Source organism: Myxocyprinus asiaticus, chromosome 7 (genome assembly GCF_019703515.2).
Source record: "Myxocyprinus asiaticus isolate MX2 ecotype Aquarium Trade chromosome 7, UBuf_Myxa_2, whole genome shotgun sequence".
NCBI classification, from domain to species: Eukaryota; Metazoa; Chordata; class Actinopteri; order Cypriniformes; family Catostomidae; genus Myxocyprinus; species Myxocyprinus asiaticus.
This window is the reverse complement of record NC_059350.1, coordinates 31,618,513-31,642,424: the sequence shown is the minus strand read 5'-3', so window position 1 is coordinate 31,642,424 and position 23,912 is coordinate 31,618,513. Positions and strand designations below refer to the sequence as shown.

Here is a 23,912-nt window from a genome sequence, read left to right as displayed (position 1 = left end):
ATTAAAAAAATGAATGCAATGAAAATGCTGAATGAATGAAAATGAAAATTTTGGGAAATCAAGTAAAATCTGAACTACTGATCTGACTGGACCAGCTGAAAAAAAATCTTTATTGTTGAGCCCTGATGGCTCATATTTACCTTGATGTTATCCTCCACCTCCATGTGTCCCAGGAGTTTTCCGTTGATGCTGAAAACACAGAAGTGGCCCTTGTCATAATAAATGACACAGTGACCCTCGGTGGAAGACAGAACCAAACATGGCTGCATGTAGCCGCCTGGACCCTCTAAAGTCCTCAACAGGTCACCGTTCATAGAGTGGATCAGACACGGACCCTCTGTTAACAAAGCATTGGAAATGTATTTTAGAATTTTTACAGAAACAAATAATTCAATGCACGTGTGAATGTATGTGTGTTTATGTGTGTGAGAGAGAGGTCTGGCTTACCTCTGCACCCACTGATTATCAGTCCCAGCTCAGCACACACACTTGCACATGTCACCTCATAGTCATGACCCGTCAAGATTGCCCGAGGAGTCACAAACTCTGCTGGAAAATCACACGGACACACACACACACACACACACACACAAAGTTGATGGTCAAATACAATGAAAGAAATCACATAAATTAAAATTTTTTTATAATAATAATAAAACAATTAAAAAACAAAAATAAAAATAAATAATGTAAAATGTTCCAAATGCAAAAAAGACACTATATTACTCCATTCAGCAGAGGTTCTGTTTTTACTTCAGCTGGGCCTGAAGTAAATTTCGGGTGGTGACCCAAAATAGCACCAAAATGTATTATAGTACAAACGATAATTTATTAATATTAAATTAACTGCATAGGTCTAACAATAAAATATTATTAACATATAAGGTGAATATAAAAATTTACAATTTTGGTTTCTTAAAGATAATGTATGTAACTTTTTCAGTGTTAAAATACTTTCTACTATCCCAGCAGAAACAACAACAAAACACTGCCTTTAATGTCAACAACAAAAGACATGATAATTTTGTATTCTCCCTGCTCTTTGAGACCCTATCAGAGCAGACATGCATCCCACAGGATATTATAGCTGCACTTGTAATGTTTAAATTAAGTTGTTTAATGGTTGTCTACCATGTAATTATGTAATTAGTGTAATCACTGCACTCATAAGCAGACAAGCACTAAGCAGTACAGCACCTGTTTTATGGTGTGTGTGTGTGTGTGTGTGTGTGTGTGTGTGTGTGTGTGTGTGTGTTTGTGGTGTACTGAAACTAGACTCCCTCTCAGAAATCTGAAGAGGTCTTGTATCTTACAAAACACCTCCAAACTCTGCAATGAAGACTTATCAATACATCAATGTCTAACACACCAGCCATTAGACCTGCAAACCAGAGCTGCAAATCAGTGCATCCTGCTCTGAGAGACCTGTGCCCTATAAACAAAGACATTTAATAAAACACAAGCCTGAGGCCACGTATAGGATTATGTACAGTCCTCCAGTCGTTACTGCAAAATAACCCCCAACAGGGTGATTAGAACCTCTATATGAAGTGGAGTATTATTATGACATGCGGTAAAAAGTGCAGCAGACAGGGCTGGTTTTATGTGTACTGTTTGGAAAATACAGGAAATGTAAGGAAAGTACAGTGAGATTGTTTCAAGACTGGAGTGGGACTAATGTTAGACTGTTGGTGAATGGACTAAAAATAAAATGTATGTAGAGCAAGTGATTTTTGAGCAACACAACATCACAGGAAGTCTTAAAGATATTTTTTAGAAGGCTTGACTTTAACACAGCCAGTAGTTCTGTGCTTAAATCTTAGGATTCATCCTTTATACTCCTAAAAAACCACTTTGGGTTTGCCCCTAAAGTCCAGCAAAGAATCAACAATAAACATCTGGATATAAGCTGTAACCTCAATGTTTGGCCAATGTACATTTCACAGAAAGTATGTTATACTTTCTATTTTGTAACCAACAGTGGCTCCAAAAAGTATTTTGACACTTGAGCCATGCTTAAAAATGTATGAATGTCATTGCATTAAATAAAAAAGCACTCATTCCACTCTTTTGCGTAATGTCAAGTAAGGGATAACGTACATTCATCCAGTCATTATCTCGAAATAAACCCTGATAGGGTGCTCAGGACCCCAACATGGAGAAGAGGGGTCTTGTATATCCCTGAAGGGGTTTATGTTGTGATAACAACCAGCTGACTGTACATTATCCTGTTTTTTTACATGGCTATCTACCAAATAAATAAATAAATGGACATGAAATACTAATATGCGTTGAAATTATGTTATTATGTGAGAAGATAGAAATCTTGGAGTCTCTAGAAAAAGATGAATTCCACTTCTGGTTTGCATTGGAGTTATGTTGGTGATTATTTTGCAAAACTGTCCATCTGACTGCTCATTATCTGATATCACGTCATCCTCGGATGTGCAGTCACTATTCAGAAATATCAGACTGCTGGATGCCGTGATTGATCAATCAGAATAGAGCATTCCAGTGAGATGTGTAATAATTAGTTTTAACCAACTTGCCCCATGGTCATTTTTAGATGATGTATGAAGTTAGCCGGTTCACTGAGGTGTACTAGCATAACCACAGATGTAGTTCAGCACATTAACTATGCGCATGTCCCACTAAGTTTTTCACAATTCCTGATATTAAATCATAGAAAACATTCTCTGTCTTATGTAAGTTAGGATCACTACTTTATTTTAAGTATGTGAAATGTCAGAATAATAGCAGAGAGAATGATTTATTTCAGCTTTTATTTCTTTCATCACATTCCCAGTGGGTCAGACGTTTACATACACTTTGTTAGTATTTGGTAGCATTGCCTTTAAATTGTTTAACTTGGGTCAAACGTTTTTGGTAGCCTTCCACAAGCTTCTCACAATAAGTTGCTGGAATTTTGACCCTTTCCTTCAGACAAAACAGGTGTAACTGAGTCAGGATTGTAGGCCTCTTTGCTCGCACACACTTATTCAGTTCTGCCCACAAATTTTCTATTGTATTGAGGTCAGGGCTTTGTGATGATCACTCCAATATCTTGACTTTGTTGTCCTTAAGCCATTTTGCCACAACTTTGGAGGTATGCCCATTTGTGACTGAGCTATAACTTCCTGGCTGATGTCTTGAGATGTTACTTCAGTACATCCACATAATTTTCCTTCCTCATGATGCCATTTATTCTGTGAAGTGCACCAGTCCCTCCTGCAGCAAAGCACCCCCACAACATGATGCTGCCACCCCCATGCCTCACGGTTGGGATGGTGTTCTTCGGCTTGCAAACCTCACCCTTTTTCCTTCAAACATAATGATGGTCATGATGGCTAAACAGTTAAATTTTTGTTTCATCAGACCAGAGGACATTTCTCCAAAAAGGTCTTTGTCCCCATGTGCACTTGCAAACTGTAATCTGGCTTTTTTAGATAAGCCTTTCAGGTTATGTCTATATAAGACTTGTTTTACTGTGGATATAGATACTTGTCTACCTGTTTCCTCCAGCATCTTCACAAGGTCCTTTGCTGTTGTTCTGGGATTGATTTGCACTTTTCGCACTAAACTACGTTCATCTCTAGGAGACAGAATGCGTCTCCTTCCTGAGCGGTATGATGGCTGCGTGGTCCCATGGTGTTTATACTAGCGTACTATTGTTTGTACAGATGAACGTGGTAACTTCAGGCATTTGGAAATTGCTCCCAAGGATGAACCAGACTTGTGGAGGTGCACAAATTTTTTTCTGAGGCTGATTTATTTTGATTTTCCCATGATGTCAAGCAAAGAGGCACTGAGTTTGAAGGTAGGCCTTAAAATACATCCACAGGTACATGTCCAATTGAGTCCAATTAGCCAATCAGTAGCTAAATTAGGCTTGACATCATTTTCTGGAATTTTCCAAGCTGCTTAAAGGCATAGTTAACTTTGTGTATGTAAACTTCTGACCCACTGGAATTGTGATATAGTCAATTAAAAGTGAAACTATCTGACTGTAAACAATTGTTGGAAAAATAACTCGTGTCATGCACAAAGTAGATGTTCCAAACCAGTGTTTCCCAACCAATGTGCCGTGAAATATTGTCAGGTGTGCCGTGAAAAATTATCAGATTCCAATAAATAAATCAGGGCTCTGGACTGAGACTAATTTTTCAACCATTTTTCCTAACAGTTCGATTAAACTTTGCAAGAGGTCACATTGGTGCGACTACAAAGTTGGCTGACTCTCTGATTGTGCTCTGTAATTTTTTGTTCCGTATGAGAAATATGAAATGGCAAATGTTCCAAACGTGAAAAGAAACAGCTTTACCCGGAACAGTCAGCGCTGCTCAATGGACAGATCAGCACAGAGACGTGCATTTACACGTGGACCTGTCTCGAGCGCTCAGCTGCACAGATCATCATAAACAGAGCTGCGAGAAGCACTGGCTGGGTCACGAATTGGCATTGATTATTTGTTTAAAACCTCTATGAAAGCCCATAATGTGTCGATGATTAAACCAGTTTAAAATTGTATGAAACAGCCCCAACATTCTAAACAGCACTGAAAAGGAATAAAGGAGAAATCTGCACAATGAACAGACAGAAATTATAAGGTTTCAATCCACACATCACAGATATTAAAAAAAATATTTACCATGAACTTCTATCAATATAGTAGTGAGAGAATACAATTTAATTTCAGAATGTGTTTTACTTACGAAAAATGTCATAATTTGTTTTATGGTTACTGCTAATCATGGTTTTACTTATACTTTTGGTTACTATCTTATTGCAAATGCCACAGTTAAAACTATGGATACAATGGAACTTTCCTTCTGTGTAAAATCTTTTCTAATGTCCTCTGATTGTAGAAAAAGCTTTGTTTGTCTTCAGATGACTGTATTTTAATCATCAAGATCCTGATAATAAGAAAGAAACCGTGAAAGAGAACACATTTTCTTTCAGTTGGACCGGTGCGACCAACTCAAGTACTGGTGCAACCATTTGTAGAATTTATGACTGGTGCTACCACTCTTAAATGTTATTCTGGAGCCATGTAAATAAATAGATAAATAAAAAATTATTTGCTGTGGCATTGCAAGAATGAATTTGCAAGAACAAATCTAAAAATAAGAAAAGATGCAAATTTGTTGTTTTATTCATTACCCAATTAGCACTCTTGTCACCTGTAATTTCATTACTTGTGTTTTTTGCATAGCCGAATTACGAGTAAACGCAACTAAAATGGACAGAAAACACGGAAGTTCTTGAAAATCAAATCAAATCACTTTTATTGACACACAACCATACAGGTGCATCTCAATAAATCAAGAGTTCAAGAGTCTGATTGCTTGGGGGAAGAAGCTGTCATGAAGTCAGCTGGTGCGGGTCCTGATGCTGCGATACCGCCTGCCTTATGGTAGCAGTGAGAGCAGCCCATGGCTTGGGTGGCTGGAGTCTCTGATGATCCTCCGAGCTTTTTTCACACACCGCCTGGTATATATGTCCTGGAGGGAGGGAAGCTCACCTCCGATGATGTGCCTGGCAGTTCGCACCACCCATTGCAGGGCTTTGTGGTTGTGGGCGCTGCTATTACCATACCAGGCAGAGATGCAGCCAGTCAGGATGCTTTCTACAGTGCTGGTGTAGAACCGTGCGAGGATGTGGCGGTTCATTCCAAACTTCCTCAGCCATCTCAGGAAGAAGAGGCACTGATAAGTCTTCTTCACAATGGCCTCAGTGTGGACAGACCATGTGAGTTCCTCAGTGATGTGGACACCGAGGAACTTGAAGCTGCTGACTCTCTCCACCGGTGCTCCATTGATGGTGATGGGGCTGTGTTCTCTTTCTCTTCTCCTGAAGTCCACCACAAGCTCCTTTGTCTTGCTGACGTTGAGGGAGAGGTTGTGCTCCTGACACCAGCATGTCAGAGTGTGCACCTCCTCTCTGTAGGCTGTTTCATCATTGTCAGTGATCAGACCTACCGCCGTCGTATCATCAGCAAACTTAATGATGGCATTGGAGCTATGTGTTGCCACACAGTGATGTGTGTACAGGGAATACAGGAGTGGGCTGAAAACACAGCCCTGTGGGGCTCCAGTGTTGAGGGTCAGTGATGAGGAGATGTTACTGCCCATTCTAACCACCTGGCGTCTGCTTGACAGGAAGTCCAGGATCCAGCTGCACAGAGAGCTGTTTAAGCCCAGAGCCCGGAGTTTCACATCAAGCTTGGAGGGCACTATGGTGTTGAATGCTGAGCTGTAGTCTACAAACAGCATTCTCACATAAGTGCTCCTTTTTTCCAGGTGGGAGAGAGCAGTGTGTAGTGTAGATGCAATGGCATCATCAGTGGAGCGGTTGTTGCGGTAAGCAAACTGCAGTGGGTCCAGTGAGGGAGGCAGCACAGGGCAGATGTAATCTCTGATTAGTCTCTCAAAGCATTTGCTGATGATGGGGGTCAGAGCAACAGGATGCCAGTCATTTAAGCAAGTGATTTTGGATTGCTTTGGTACAGACACAAAGCATGTGGGGACCACAGACAAGGAGAGGGAAAGGTTGAAAATGTCCGTAAAAACACCAGCCAGTTGGTTCGCGCATGCTCTGATGACGCAGCCCGGAATGCCGTCTGGACCCGCGGCATTACGGATATTCACCCGTCGGAAGAATCGGGTTACATCCGCTACAAAGACAGAGAGTGAACTAACCTCTGTAGCTTCAGCCACGAGAGCTCTCTCCGCGAGGGCAGTGTTATTTCCCTCGAAAAAAGCATAAAAAGTATTTAGCTCATCCGGGAGAGAGGCAGCGGAGTTTTTATTTCCTTTAAAGTCTGTGATGATATTAATTCCCTGCCATATGATTCTAGAGTTGGTGGTGTTAAACTGACCTTCAATTTTGAAATCTTGCAAAAGGAAAACTATCAACGATGGTTATGTGGGACAGTGGGATAGAGGTGTACCATGGGATTTGTTTAATTGTAAAAAGTGTGCCATGGCAGAAAAAAGGTTGGGAATCACTGTCCTGAATGACTCACCATAACTATATTTTGCTAATATGAAATCAGTGGAATGTTTTAATGACTTCAACTTAAGTGTATGTAAACTTCTGACTTCAAATGTATATATACACTGGCGGCCAAAAGTTTGGAATAATGTACAGATTTTGCTCTTATGGAAAGAAATTGGTACTTTTTTCATCAAAGTGGCATTAAACTGATCACAATGTATAGTCAGGACATTAATAATGTGAAAAATTACTATTACAATTTGAAAAAAAAACTTCAGAACTTCTTAAACTACTTCAAAGAGTTCTCATCAAAAAATCCTCCACATGCAGCAATGACAGCTCTGCAGATCCTTGGCATTCTAGCTGTCAGTTTGTCTAGATACTCAGGTGACATTTCACCCCCTGCTTCCTGTAGCACTTGCCATAGATGTGGCTGTCTTGTCGGGCACTTCTCACACACCTTACAGTCTAGTTGATCCCACAAAAGCTCAATGGGGTTAAGATCCATAACACTCTTTTCCAATTATCTGTTGTCCAATGTCTGTGTTTCTTCACCCATTCTAACCTTTTCTTTTTGTTTTTCTGTTTCAAAAGTGGCTTCTTCTTTCCAATTCTTCCCATAAGACCTGCACCCCTGAGTCTTCTCTTTACTGTTGTACATGAAACTGGTGTTGAGCGGGTAGAATTCAGCTGAGGACATGTGAGGCGTCTATTTCTCAAACTAGAGACTCTGATGTACTTATCCTCTTGTTTAGTTGTATTTGGGCCTTCCACATCTCTTTCTGTCCTTGTTTTTTACATCAGTAATGTCTTGATTATACTTTGTGATCAGTAGAATGTAATATTATTAATATTTTTACAGGAAAACAATACGAAAATTATTATCAAGAATACGATTTTTGCCCTAATATCAGAGGTCTTACTAGAAAAAAAGAAATTATGATCTAATGTAAATTTTCTTGATAAAAAAATATGATTGTGCCTGGTAACATGTGCATGTAAAATGGCTAGAAATAGCATTTAGCTTAGAGTAAATCTGACAATTTACACAATGTTTATTTCTATTTCTTATGCTCCAAATTTACTTCTCTGTCTGCTCGTATGAATGTAACACATCAAAAGAAAGCACTTTGGATCGCATCATTTATATGTATAAATGTTTTCCATCTGAAAGGATAATGACTAAACAGTAAATGAAACAAATGACAATAAAATGCAAAGTAATCTGTTCAGTAATCTAAATACCTTTTGAATGTAACTGTATTCTAAATACCAATTATTTAAATTGTAACTTTAGTGGAATACACTTACTTATATTTTGTATTTTAAGTACGTATTCCCCTTACATGTATTTCGTTACTCCTCAACCCTGTACATTATGACCAAAATGTTTCTCATGATCTTAAAAATCTTTTGATCTGAAGGCGTTTGCTTAAATGTTTGAAATTAATTTTGTAGACAAAAATATAATTGTGCCACCATATTAATTTATTTCATTATAAATCTAAAATTTAATAATAATAAAAAAAAGTTTTTGAAATTGATGACCAAATATTAAAGAAAAGCAGCCAATAAGTGCCCAACATATAGGATGGGAACACCTTCAATACTGTTTAAAAAGCTGTTTTGATTTATTTTGGATTTTGTTTAGTCACAACATAATTTCCATAGTTCCATTTATGTTATTCCATAGTTTTAATGACTTTACTATTATTCTAAAATGTGAAAAAAAAAAAAAAAAAAATTATAATAAATAATGAGTGTTTCATATATATATATATATATATATATATATAATTTTAATTAATAATTTAATTAATCAATAATAGGGAACCCCTTCCTAAAATATAAAGGCAGATGTATATTTTTGTGTATAAATACCCATTTATACTGTGAAAAATAGTAAACATGAGTTAATAAAGACAAAATTTGCTAAATCAAATAATTTGTCTTCATACTGTCATTGTACTCAAGCCAAAACAAATTATTTTAATCTGGAAAATATTTACTTTGCATTAAACAGACAGTTTTTAAAATAAAATAATCTTGATTATTCTCATAATTCTGAGAATTTCTGACTAGTCTTTAGAAAGCCGAATGAAGCAGTCACTGCATAAAAAATAATGTGTTAAACATATTTAATTAATCCTTTAAGTTAATAAGTAAATTTTTACTGCTCTGAAAAATAAATGTAAAAATCTTCCATATTTTCTGTGGACCCCCTAGCGGTCCCTTGCAGCCCCCTTGGTATCCCTGGACCCGTTTGAAAACACCTGATCTAATGGAATGACATTCAGACATTTTTAAGTGTTTCTCAAATGACCAAATACTTTTTGGGCCACTGCGTATTGGTATTTTGTTAAAGTGTGAAATTTCTGTGCTGGACAGGCCGCCCAAAAACAAACAGCAATTTCATTGCGCCAAATAGACACAGTGTTTATAAAAGAAAATCAGCCTACGAATGGCTTACTTATAGTTGTCTCTGCATTTTAAAATAGGATAGGAGAAAGTATTGTAACATCAAAAAGTTACACATTTTAGCTTTAAGGAAGTTCATTCCTTTCATAAATATTTTTAACATATCAAAGAAATGATGAGCTAAATCAAGTAAATCGAAGTAATGTCAAAAATTGCAGTTAATGAACTAATGAATTGGCTCTACATACCTGGACACATAAACCAGTCACACACATTTAACTAGTTTAACCCAGCTGACCTCTCTCTCTCTCTCTCTCTCTCTCTCTCTCTCTCTCTCTCTCTCTCTCTCTCTCTCTCTCTCTGTGTGTAGATGTATAGGTTTCATTAGGTGGCAAACTTTCCAAATGTCTCAGCTTTGAGTTATACCCTACAACTCTGGGGATTAAAGCCTGATGTCGGATTGTGCCCTGAAAAGATCAATAAAACTGATATATTGGTGTATCGTTTAACCTCGCTGTCATTGGCCACCATTTGGTTCGCATTAGGACAACATCTGATTACAATCTAATGCCTACATACCGTATACTATTTATCTATACTGCAAATGTGCACTAGAGAGTATTATGTACCCATAGAGAGAAAAAAATGAAAAAGAGCGTATGTGTGATTATATACATCACACAAATCAATACTACAAAAACATGTTTGAACATATTAGTTGTAACTAAAACGGTATCGGACTGGTTCTATAAACATCAGGTTTCATGAATGTGTTCTGCATGATTCTGCCACAAGATGGCAGTGCGGTCAATGGAATCCAAAAAAAAAAAAAAAAAAAAAAAAACATATTTCTCCAACACGCTTTTACCAACTAATCAAACATTATATCTAAGTTCGGAATGGACTACTAGCTTATTATTTACTGTGTAATGTACATTATACACTGTATACTGCCTACTGTTCTTTTAAAATGGTATGTGAAAGAGTAGACATCATTCCACATACATGTTTCAAATAGTAGTATGCTGCATTGTTTTCACATGACCTCATTTAGTCGCATATGAGTGGTGTCCAGTTGCCATCTTGGAAATATATATATATATTTTCCCATTCAATTTTCAAATTAAATATTTTTATTTATTTATTTTTACTTTTGAGTGTCTGATAATAATGCGTAAAAAAAGAGATGTTAAAAATTGTAACAATATTTAAAATGTAGTCTTATACAATGCATTGTGGCATACAGTATTGTGTACTTCACATTATGCCAAATGTTTTAGGTCATCCAGGTATTCCGTGAATACAAAAAATTTGCAGTTCATACTCTATACTGCATAGTATTGTATGCATTTGGTTTGTAATAGTACGAATAGTATAATAGTATGCTATTTTTATTTAAAATGCTCCTTAATATTAAAAAGCCTGAAAACAAAGATAATGTGTGATTGGTTTGACCTACAGACATGTAGCAAATTCATGAACATGCTCATTAAGTGTTAAGGAGCCAATGAAAAATTGTGCTGTTGGAGGTGAGAGACTTTGAGTTTGATGTTTGTTGAGCTGGAGAGATTTGTAATGGGATGTCACATTGTGGTTTTGGCTGTGTGAATATCTACTCTGCTACTATAACACACACACACACACACACACACACACACACACACATATATGAACAGTATAATAGTATATGGAACTGGAATACTGACCATAATGACAAAATAATGTACAATTTAAACAACTTCACAGCTCAAATAATACACAAGTTTTAAAAGAAGAATTAATGCAAGTGCTTTTATAAAATTATAAGCTTCACGTTTCTGTTTAAACCCTCCAAAAATTGGACACGTTCACTTTTATTGTCCACATTCACTTCCATTGTAAGGACCTCACTGTAACGATTTTTGCTTCTTTTTTTTTTTAAAGAAAAGGAGGATATGGCCTTTATGTGATTTTTGGAGCTTCAAAGGTCTTTTCACCATTCACTTGCATTATAAGGACCAACAGAGCTGAGATATGCTTCTAAAAATGTATGTTTATGTTCTGTAGAAAAAAGAAAGTCATATACATCTGCGATGGCATGAGGGTGAATAAATGATGATAACATTTTTATTTTTGGACAAACTATCCCTTTAAACTGAGACAACAATTCTGACACATTGCTCATTAGTGACCAGACACAGCCTGAACAGGCCTTTTACACTGAACCAATGTCTGCACTGAGGACAATGGATCATCTTGAGGGAAAAATATGCCTGGAAAATTATTTTCTTTAGCTTTGAATTTTCACCTTTGTGAAATAGTTGACTATTTGAAAATCATGAAGGTTTGGATATTAACAAAGCATGTCCTCTAATGTTCTACCTGTGAGACAAATTTGAAAAATTTGTTTCACTTGACTTCAGATGAAAGTCCTGAACTTTCTGCTCTTAGTCACTTGAATGACACTGATGTTGACCATCCACCTTGTCATATTTACATCTTCAGGCACTCATTAACCAAATCACAATTAGTCATAAATCCTGTCCCATTTGTAAGTGAGCACTTAACAGCACATAGAGCATCCAAAACCTCCAAATTAACAAAGGGGAAGTTGTGTGTTTGTGTGTAGAGGGCTTTGATCAGCACAGCAGCCATATGATTAGTGTGTGCAGGGAAAGCCAGTGGCATTTTTCAATTTTATTGAGTGTTCTCACTGTCTCAGATAGATGAGACTGAACTCTCCTGAGCCAGAGACCCCAGAATCACATTTATTGTCTTACTCTGTGGCCCTCTGGCCTACACTTTCACTCACTCACTCACTCACTCACACACACACACACACACATGCACTCGCACGTATGCAGGCTGATTCCATTTATGGTGTGATCCTAGCCTGAAACTCAATCTGTTGGGCAGAGACCTGCTGTGGTCAGATGAACTAGTTGTAGCTTCTAAGAGTGAGCTGTAAATCATTACACTGGCTCTGACACGAAACACATAGGAATGTGTGTGTGTATGAACAATGAGCCTTTAACACTGTTGCATTGCATTGATATCATCACTTGCATGTAAACTTGTCCTATGTGCGTTTGTAAAGCACTGGTTTGGGAATTTGACTCTGAACGTTACCCTGTTCTTGAATTCTCTATGTGAGGAACATCAAGAAGTCTAGAAACTCCAGAGTGTTAACGCTGATGAAACAATCTGACCAGATGTTATGGAGATTTCATTAAAGGAAAACACACACACACATGCCTTTGGCTAAATGTATGTAACTTACTCCCAGGGTTCTCTCCGATGCTGCTGTGCTTGCCATTCCAGTACCAGAGTAGAAGTGTGGCGTCTCTGGAGCTGGAGAGAATGTAACAGTCTCCACCAATGTATGACTCAGAGCGGGCCAGACACGTCACCACATCAAGATGCCCAAACACAATCTGTGTCAGTTTACCTGAAAACACACACACACAAAAAGAAAGGGAAATTGCTTAGACCAGTGGGAAAAACATTCAGTACATTGCACAACATATTTCCATTTATGCATTTGGCAGATGTTTTTATCAGGTATACATTTTTTTAGTCCTTCTGTTGCTAAGAAATTAAGCCCATGCCATTGGTGTTGCTAGCATCAAGATATTTGCAACTCATTTAAAAAAATAAATTCACTATAACTACTCAAGGTCTGATCCTGGAGAAAGGAAAATACATGCTCTTTCAGGCACAGGGGTTACTGGGAGAAACTACCTTTTTTTTTTTTCTTCTTTTTTTTGCATTTCTCATTTTGAATAAGAATTTAATGGAGGAATCTCTCAATGTTATATATATTTTTTATTGTTCTTTAGGACAGGGGAAAAAAGTAGCTCACAGGAAGTGATGGAATTGTGCAGTTTCTCTCCAAAGTTGAGAGCACACAGTTGATGGAGCTATTGAAATACTGCATACATACCAGCTAAAAGGGGCTGATTTTTGAACACATTATTATAGATTGTACTAACCCTTGTGCATTCTTCAGGACATTTTTGTCTTTCATTTATTTATTTTTTTTATCATTTTGGCTGTGTTAATGCCAATGGCATAAATTTTGCCAAAGGTGTGTATTTTGGGGGGAATTTTGATATTTCAACCTCAGTTCCTAAAATACATCTATAATACACTGTGTACACAAAATAGTTACACTCAGGACCTTCAGGACAAAAATGTCCCTATTGAAACCCATTAAAATGGCAATATTTGATCCCAGTGCCATTAAAGCATAAAATCATGAATTCTATGGTATTATGCTTTTATTCTGGAGCCTTGACTTCAAAATTTTAATTTTTAATATTTGACACCAGATGGTGCCATTTTTCTCATGTTTAGCCTATGGAGCAAAAACATGCTTTTTTCTGTTTTCTGTTTGCTATATTATAGAGCACTGCAGGACAATTGAATAAATGATGCTGCTAAAATTGTGTGGGTGTGTTGGTATGGATATCAAAGTGTGTTTTGTATGTGTGCATTGAGAAATGTGTGTAAAAAAACAACAGTGGCATTATGTAAACAAACTGGCATTTAAAGGGTTAAAATCCTGGAAATTAATGAATATTTGGTAGTTATGATCAGGACTGATGTTGGTTAAAAAATCTTAGTCAGTGAAAGTGGAAAATAATATGAATATATAAAATTTTTATATCAGTTTTTTTGACGTGGACATTTTTGTCCTCAAAGGTACTGTTTTTTTGTTATGTTTTTGTTTTTTGTTTTTTTCTGACACTGCACAAAAAATAATAATGCATAAAAATAAATGTTGTTGCTAATTATTGACATATCCCTGACTGTGAAAATCCCCCCCAAAAATTTCCCCTTAGCATTTAGTATATGGAGAATAATTCATTTTGTGTGTGCTTTTTTTTTTTTTTTTTTCATAAAAAACAATTTTGGCATTATTAAAAAAAAACAACAACTGGCATTTAAAGGGTTAAAATCCTGAAAATGAATGAATATTTGGTAGTTATGATCAGGACTGATGTTGGTTAAAAAAAAATTACTCATTGAAAGTGGAAAATAATATGAATATACAATATTATTATGGCAGTTTTTTGACGTGTACATTTCTGTCCACGAAGGACTTCTGAGTAACTTCTTTTATTGACGCACAAGGGTTAACAAAGGTAATGTTGCAGAATGAGCATTTATAAAATTACAAGTAAAACTATAACGTGTTGTTTTTTTTTTTTGTTTGTTTGTTTGTTTGTTTGGCTTTTCTCCCAATTTGGAATGCCCAATTCCCAATGTGCTTTTAAGTCCTCATGGTCGCGTAGTGATTCGCCTCAGTCCAGGTGGCGGAGGACGAATCTCAATCGCCTCCGCATCTGAGACCGTCAACCTGTGCATCTTATCACTTGACCCGCTGAGCGCGTTGCCACGGAGACGTAGTGCATGTGGAGGCTTCACGCCATCCACCGCGACAACCACGCTCAACTCACCACGCGCCCCACTGAGAATGAACCACATTATAGCGATCACAAGGAGGTTACCCCATGTGACTCTACCACAGATAAACTGTTAAATTGATTTGCATGTTTTTATTTGATAAAGATATTTTTTAGCACTTGGCATTTCAAAATTTTATGCATGTCACCCAAGCTGAAATAGTGGTCAATATTTAATGCATAATGGTTACTAGTAAAAACCACATCAATAATTACCTTTGACCCCAATCCTAAGGAATATGAACTCAATCATATTTTAGTTTTATGGCTTGTTACCCATTCATGGAAATATTCTGTCTCTGTGCCTGAAAGAACAAGTATGAACTTTACTGGGCTGGCAATCTACTAACTGCAGAGTGTGAGTGAATGACTCCACTAAGATGATGCTGTCTGCTGTGCCATTTACATACACCAGATGAGTGCACATGCTCCCCAATTCTTACTGCAGTGTAAATATTTGGTTTTGGAGTGCTGCATGCACATGCTAAAGTCTGGGTGTGTTTGCATGAGAGTTAGAGGGAGCATTTGACTGAGAAGTGTATGACAGCCTGTCTGTGGTTAACTGTAGTCAGATCACAGAGTGTAGTGCAGAGTGTGTATGTATGTATGTATGTATGTATGTATCTATCTATCTATCTATCTATCTATCTCTCTCTCTCTCTCCTTCCTTCCTTCCATCAATCCATCCATCCATCCATCCATCCATCCATCCATCTACCCTACCCTACCGTACCTACCTACCTACCTACCTACCTACCTACCGCACATCTCAGAATCTTACAGGGTTCTGTGTGTTGCAATTCTATTAACATTTGAGTTCTGCTTGCATGGCTTGCATTCTGAGCCTCATCCTCTTGTGAGGAATCAAGGTCCATCCTTGAGATGAGAAATCTATCTGAGCCCAGGGGCGATGGAGTTGTAATGCAGTCTGCAGGCTCATTTGTGACTTTTGACCCTTTCTTTTGTGTACTGCAGTAGGGGGAGGTGTCTCGGCAGAGACAGAGGTGGTGGGGGGTCATAGCGGTTACCTGTATCAGTGGAGCACACGCAAAAGCTCTTGTCCCAGAAGCCGCAGAGCATGATGAATCGGTTGTCAGCCATGATGACAAAACATTGAGCATTTACCTGGATACTCTGATCTAACAGATCTGAGACCTGCCTCCTGTGAGTGCCCACATTACTGGCTGTAAAGAGAGAGAGTGAGTCACTAGTCAAACAAGTAAAAAACTAAAAGTGTAAAAAGGTGTAAAAGTGCTATAAAGTTGAAGAGCTACAAACTAAACTTTACTGGTCAGAACGTTTGAGAGAATAAAGTGAAATGAGGCAAATATTGTTGGCAGAAATGGAAAAATTGTAATAGATCAAAAGGAGAAAGCAGGGAACACAGATAGTGATACATGTACATAAGAAGAGAGAGTTGTAGAGATGTAGAGACATTAACAAAGGGAGTAAGATGGTGCAAATAGAGACAGCTTTGACCTATTGCAATGTCTGGTAAGTGAATTCCTGACAACCTCTTAAGGGATTATAAAGATGTTAAACCTTTAGCACGAGAAAATATGACATTTATCATGAATACTGTGCGTGAGCACGTGATTTGTGAATGAATATATAAAGCAGTAAAAGACTGAACATCAAGAGAGCGTTCACATTTTCCTCTGGCACTAAGGGTTTGAAAAACAGCAACTTTTGCTACAAGAAAAGACTAAAATAATCATAAAAAATTATCTGGCCCACAAGCTGTAAATTAAATATTTTTTTTAAACACATATGACAGAGCGTGCATGTGTAAGAGAGAGACTGAGAGAGAAAGGGATAGAGTAAAGAGGCCAGACTACACAGAATCAGGTGTGTGATGCCCAGACACACTCGTGAGACACACCAGCACTGCGTCTGTGCTGCACAGAGTGGACGAATTATCAACAGCACAGTCATGCAGAATTTACTGTGTTTAAATGTGTGAGCTGTATGGAATGCAGGCCATGTAAATACATACATGAAATTTGGGGCAGGAAAAGAAAATGAGCTATGAAAGATGTCCCCACACAGGGAGATGGAGGAGAGAAATGTTTCTGATTCATCTTAAATTTTTTAAGTAAAAATAAAAATAAAATTAAAACAAATTAAAGCTGCAGTTCAAAACATGGTAATATGCACCTGTAGTACAACTTCACAAGATCATCAGTGTCCAATCGATTTTGGTTTTTCAATAGGGGTAGCCATCTAATGCAGATATTTTCTTCAAATCCAAAAGATCTGTCTGAGACCACTACAAAAATTGCTTCTTGTCAATGCATTCTTGCATTCTTATTTATTTATTTATTACAATCATATTATTAACATAATAATGTTCCAAAGAGCATTTTGTCGTGTTACAGGATGTTTGGCTTAGATGCCCTTTTGTACAAAGGAGTCAACATGGTCATGAATTTGTCACATTAGATTAGTGACCCAGAAATAGAGCAGATATTGTTAATATCTTAACTTCTCTTTTTACCCCCCAACATGAATTAATTTAACATAATATTTACACAAAATTAACTAAATGTTTTTGGCAATTTGTAAATTTAGGAGATTAGCTTATACTCCTCTGTTTATTGGTAAAAGCTGAAGTCAATGTTAAAATACTTTCTCCTATCCCAGCTTATTATTTAGAGGAAACTATAAGTCAGCCATTTGTAGACTGATTTGAAAACTGTAAACTAGCGATGGGTCGTTCATGAACGAATCATTCATTTTGAATAAATGTTTTATGTGACTCAGAAGAATGAGTAGTCTCAGAGAGTGGTTCGTTCATTTTGTGTTGGCTGCGCACGTGCATTGCGCAACCTCCGTTTGTCTGTCACGTGAAAACCGCATAGGCTCTGTACAGGAAACAGAAATGATTAGTTCACCTTTCAACTCTTTTGGTCCGAGTCGTTCGTTCTTTTGTCACGTGACAGCCGTATACGCTATACATTGCTCACAAAGGAAACAGAAATTATTAGTTCACCTCTCGAGTCTTCTGGTCCGAGTCATTCGTTCTTTTGTCATGTGACAGCCATATACGCTATGCACATACGGCTGTCACGTGACAAAAGAACGAACGACTGGGACAAGAAGATTCCAGAGGTGAACGAATCATTTCTGTTTCTCATAATTTGTCCTTGGCTGCATTATAAATTTTTCCTTATTGGGACTATAATCAAAGTTTGCGTAAGTGTTGTGGGGATTTGCTATTGAAAATGTAACATTTTAATTTAATTCTGCTCAAATTAACGAAATGAACGAAATTAATTGAATACAGATTCGTCCATTTTGCTGAACGAGACTCAAGGTTTCAGGTCAGTATAATGATCCGATCTTCCCATCACTACTGTAAACAGTGTGTTGCTGTCACGCTATAAAAATGGCTCTGTTTGTTTTGAGTAGCCTGTCCAGCTTGACACAGCAACATCAGCTCGATCAGTAGTGTGGGTTTGGGGTGGGACTATTGGTTTGTGCGATAAACAGAAGTCGGGACTATTAGTTTGTTCCGCAGATGAAATGCAAAAACAGACATTTTAGTTTGATGACGCAGAAATGACAAAGTCCAACTTTAAATTGACATGTTATTGGCAAGGGCTGTTACAATTATGAAATTTGGCTAACGATTAATTGTCAAACAAATAATTGCGATTATGACGAATAATTGTCAGTTTTAGGGCTATGACGATTTATTGTCTCTTTTAGGGCTTTCGCGATTAATTGTCACACAAACTGTCATATTAGCATGCTTCATACACCTTAAGTCAAATATACATTACCGGTCAAAAGTTTTGAAACCCTTGACTGAAATGTTTCTCATGATCTTAAAAATCTTTTGATCTGAAGGCGTATGCTTAAATGTTTGAAATTAGTTTTGTAGACAAAAAAATAATCGTGCCACCATATTAATTTAATTATAAAACTAAAAGTTAATAAAAAAAAAATTAAAAAAAGGTTTTGAAATTGATGACTTGGACCAAATAATAAAGAAAAGTGGCCAACAGATGGGAACTCCTTCAATACTGTTTAAAAAGCATCCCAGGGTGATACCTCAAGAAGCTGATGAGGTAAGAAGAAAATGTCAAGAGTACATGTCTGCAAATTCTAAGCAAAGGGTGACTACTTTGAAGATGTTAAAATATAACACAGTGTTGATTTATTTTGGATTTTGTTTAGTCACAAAAATAAATTGTATTATATTTATATTTTTAATATATATATATATATATATATATATATATATATATATATATATATATATATATATATATAATAGTAAAATATTTCTGTCCTAATTTCTTCACTTTCACACATTATTTTATTTGCTTTTTAATTAAACCCACAAACTCTAATTTCTCATGAAGCAAAACCTTTATAATTTCATATCATCATTTTATCACTCCACAGAAATAGAGAAGGGGTGTGTCTCCACCTCTGTCACTGTGTGTCATTAACAATGTGTATGAACCTGCTATGACCAGGAGCTATGATCGTGTCATTACACGGTCATTTAAAGTGAAGCTGAAGTGCTTTGTGTTCATTATCAGAGTTTATATTTGTTTGTTTATATTTTCACGGGAGTTTGGCATGAGCCTCTGCTGACGGCAAATGCATCAGAGTGCTTATGAAATGTTTCACGCGATCTTCCAGACAGGAGCTGCTCTGGTTGACATCCACGCTGCGGCTCAGTGACGCTCAGAGTTCAAGTGAAATTGAATGACACAAACGTGTCGTTGATGGCATTTACAGTTGTGCTCAAAAGTTTGCATACCCTGGCAGAAATTGTTATATTTTGGCATTGATTTTGAAAATATGACTGATCATGCAAAAAAACTGTCTTTTATTTAAGGATAGTGATCATATGAAGCCATTTATTATCACATAGTTTTTTGGCTTCTTTTTAAATCATAATGGTAACAGGAATCACCCAAATGGCCCTGATCAAAAGTTTACATACCCTTGAATGTTTGGCCTTGTTACAGACACACAAGGTGACACACACAGGTTTAAATGGCAATTAAAGGTTAATTTCCCACACCTGTGGCTTTTTATATTGCAATTAGTGTCTGTGTATAAATAGTCAATGAGTTTTAGCTCTCACGTGGATGCACTGAGCAGGCTAGATACTGAGCCATGGGGAGCAGAAAAGAACTGTCAAAAGACCTGCGTAGCAAGGTAATGGAACTTTATAAAGATGGAAAAGGATATAAAAAGATATCCAAAGCCTTGAAAATGCAAGTCAGTACTGTTCAATCACTTATTAAGAAGTGGAAAATCTGGGGATCTCTTGATACCAAGCCAAGGTCAGGTAGACCAAGAAAGATTTCAGCCACAACTGCCAGAATACAAAGAAAAACCCCACAGGTAACCTCAGGAGAAATACAGGCTACTCTGGAAAAAAAACAGTGTGGTTGTTTCAAGGAGCACAATACGATGATACTTGAACAAAAATGAGCTGCATGGTCGAGTTGCCAGAAAGAAGCCTTTACTGTGCCAGTGCCACAAAAAAAAAAACACCTTGACACACCTCACAGCTTCTGGCACACTGTAATTTGCAGTGACGAGATCAAAACAGAGCTTTATGGTCACAACCATAAGCACTATGTTTGGAGAGAGGTCAACAAGGCCTATAGTGAAAAGAATACCATCCCCACTGTGAAGCATGGTGGTGGCTCACTGATGTTTTGGGGGTGTGTGAGCTCTAAAGGCACGGGGAATCTTGTGCAAATTGATGGCAAGATGAATGCAGCATGTTATCAGAAAATACTAGCAGACAGTTTGCATTCTTCTGCACGAAAGCTGCGCATAGAACGCTCTTGGACTTTGCAGCACGACAATGACCCTTAGCACAAGGCCAAGTTGACCCTCCAGTGGTTACAGCAGAAAAAGATGAAGGTTCTGGAGTGGCCATCACAGTCTCCTGACCTTAATATCATCGAGCCACTCTGGGGAGATCTCAAACATGTAGTTCATGCAAGACGACCAAAGACTTTGCATGACCTGGAGGCATTTTGCCAAGACGAATGGGCAGCTATACCACCTGCAAGAATTTGGGGCCTCATAGACAACTATTACAAAAGACTGCACGCTGTCATTGATGCTAAAGGGGGCAATACACAGTATTAAGAACTAAGGGCATGCAGACTTTTGAACAGGGGTCATTTCTTTTTTTTTTTCTTTGTTGCCATGTTTTGTTTTATGATTGTGCCATTCTGTTATAACCTACAGTTGAATATGAATCCCATAAGAAATTAAAGAAATGTTTTTTGCCTGCTCACTCATGTTTTCTTTAAAAATGGTACATACAGGTGCATCTCAATAAATTAGAATGTCATGGGAAAGTTCATTTATTTCAGTAATTCAACTCAAATTGTGAAACTCGGGTATTAAATAAATTCAGTGCACACAGACTGAAGTAGTTTAAGTCTTTGGTTCTTTTAATTGTGATGATTTTGGCTCACATTTAACAAAAACCCACCAATTCACTATCTCAAAAAATTAGAATACATCATAAGACCAATAAAAAAAACATTTTTTGTGAAATGTTGGCCTTCTGGAAAGTATGTTCATTTACTGTATATGTACTCAATACTTGGTAGGGGCTCCTTTTGCTTTAATTACTGCCTCAATTCGGCGTGGCATGGAGGTGATCAGTTTGTGGCACTGCTGAGGCGGTATGGAAGCCCAGGTTTCTTTGACAGTGGCCTTCAGCTCATCTGCATTTTTTGGTCTCTTGTTTCTCATTTTCCTCTTGACAATACCCCATAGATTCTCTATAGGGTTCAGGTCTGGTGAGTTTGCTGGCCAGTCAAGCACACCAACACCATGGTCATTTAACCAACTTTTGGTGCTTTTGGCAGTGTGGGCAGGTGCCAAATCCAGCTGGAAAATGAAATCAGCATCTTTAAAAAGCTGGTCAGCAGAAGGAAGCCTGAAGTGCTCCAATATTTCTTGGTAAATGGGTGCAGTGACTTTGGTTTTCAAAAAACACAATGGACCAACACCAGCAGATGACATTGCACCCCAAATCATCAGAGACTGTGGAAACTTAACACTGGACTTCAAGCATCTTGGGCTATGAGCTTCTCCACCCTTCCTCCAGACTCTAGGACCTTGGTTTCCAAATGAAATACAAAACTTGCTCTCATCTGAAAAGAGGACTTTGGAACACTGGGCAACAGTCCAGTTCTTCTTCTCCTTAGCCCAGGTAAGACGCCTCTGACGTTGTCTGTGGTTCAGGAGTGGCTTAACAAGAGGAATACGACAACTGTAGCCAAATTCCTTGACATGCCTTGACCCCAGCCTCAGTCCATTCCTTGTGAAGTTCACCCAAATTCTTGAATCGATTTTGCTGGACAATCATAAGGCTGCGGTTCTCTCGGTTGGTTGTGCATCTTTTTCTTCAACACTTTTTCCTTCTACTCAACTTTCTGTTAACATGCTTGGATACAGCACTCTGTGAACAGCCAGCTTCTTTGGCAATGAATGTTTGTGGCTTACCCTCCTTGTGAAGGGTGTCATTGATTGTCTTCTGGACAACTGTCAGATCAGCAGTCTTCCCCATGATTTTGTAGCCTAGTGAACCAAACTGAGAGACCATTTTGAAGGCTCAGGAAACCTTTGCAGGTGTTTTGAGTTGATTAGCTGATTGGCATGTCAAAATATTCTAATTTTTTGAAATAGTGAATTGGTGGGTTTTTGTTAAATGTGAGCCAAAATCATCACAATTAAAAGAACCAAAGACTTAAACTACTTCAGTCTGTGTGCATTGAATTTATTTAATACACGAGTTTCACAATTTGAGTTGAATTACTGAAATAAATGAACTTTTCCACGACATTCTAATTTATTGAGATGCACCTGTATATTACTAGTTCTCCAAGGCTATGCAAACTTTTTAGCACAACTGTATATATTAGCTTAAAATTCCCTTATTTGGGCATTAAAATGTGATTGGAATTTGAAGTGCACAATAATCACAGTTATCTCAAATAACTGTGGTTAGATCAAATAACTCCGATCAGATGATTAGTTAATAATCGTGACGCTGCTGATCTTAAAATAGCCAAATATAATCTATTTGGTCTCACATCTATCTGATTGTCACTAGTTGCAATTGAAATGCAAATTCATGTTTCTTAACAATCAGACTCTTCACAAAGAAGGAATACAAAAGGCTCCAATATGATTAAAGTGAGGTAATGATGAAGGTTGTGGAGCAAGAGAGAATGGGACAGATGAGGAGTGACAAATTCTTTTATTGTTTCAGGACAAAAACACCATAAAAGTGTGCAATATGCATCAGGCTGATGAACCTTGGCTGCAGACATACACACAGACATGGGTAAGCATTTGAAGGGCAGCCATGAAGAGACAAACAGCGAAATCAGGAGACCAACATATATTTTGATTGTATATGAATGAGAACAGAAAAAAAGACAGAGAGAGAAAATTCAGAAAGGCTTCAGCAATATGTTTCCACACATCCTAATCTCCCTCTCATCACTCTATCCTCTTTTCTTCCTCATCAACAGGTCGGAGGAATGAAAGGAGGTCATATTGTCCTGACAGCGTATGCCATGCGGCTTCAATCAGACATTATTACACCATTCATATTCATTCAGTCTGACAGGGCAGAGAGAGAAAGAGAAAGAGACAGAGAGAGAGAGAGGGAGCGAGAAAGCACTGATTATGTACAGGCTAAGCTACAGCTCATTGCTTTCCAATTTGCATGCAAATGCTGATCTCAAACTGAATGGCGGTTGGGTGAAAAATAGCACTGATCTCCTCCCAAGGGCCAAGCACGCACAACTCACAACAGCCAATCACAAATCACTCTGCTGACGACTGACGAGCCACAGACCTATCAAAGGGTCAATCTCCACTGGTAACTGGTACTGCTGGTCTTGCACAGAGAAGCCTTGATGACCTAAGAGAGACAGGGAGAAAGAGAGAGAAATAGAGAAAGAGGACAGATGATAAATAGATTTAATCTTTTGTACCATCAGCATGCTTATTTATAGAAGTCACGGAACAGTCATTTAC

The 23,912-nt window shown here is 37.6% G+C and overlaps 1 protein-coding gene across 1 annotated transcript in view; it reads right to left on the bottom strand.

Annotated features, from left to right (window-relative positions):
- The window catches only part of LOC127443554 (lipopolysaccharide-responsive and beige-like anchor protein), a 309,792-nt gene that overhangs the window by 29,086 nt on the left and 256,794 nt on the right, over positions 1–23,912 (bottom strand). Inside the window, 5 exon segments of the mRNA XM_051702239.1 lie at positions 141–337; positions 448–549; positions 12,674–12,841; positions 15,890–16,045; positions 23,731–23,796. Coding sequence (XP_051558199.1) covers positions 141–337; positions 448–549; positions 12,674–12,841; positions 15,890–16,045; positions 23,731–23,796 — 689 coding nt within the window.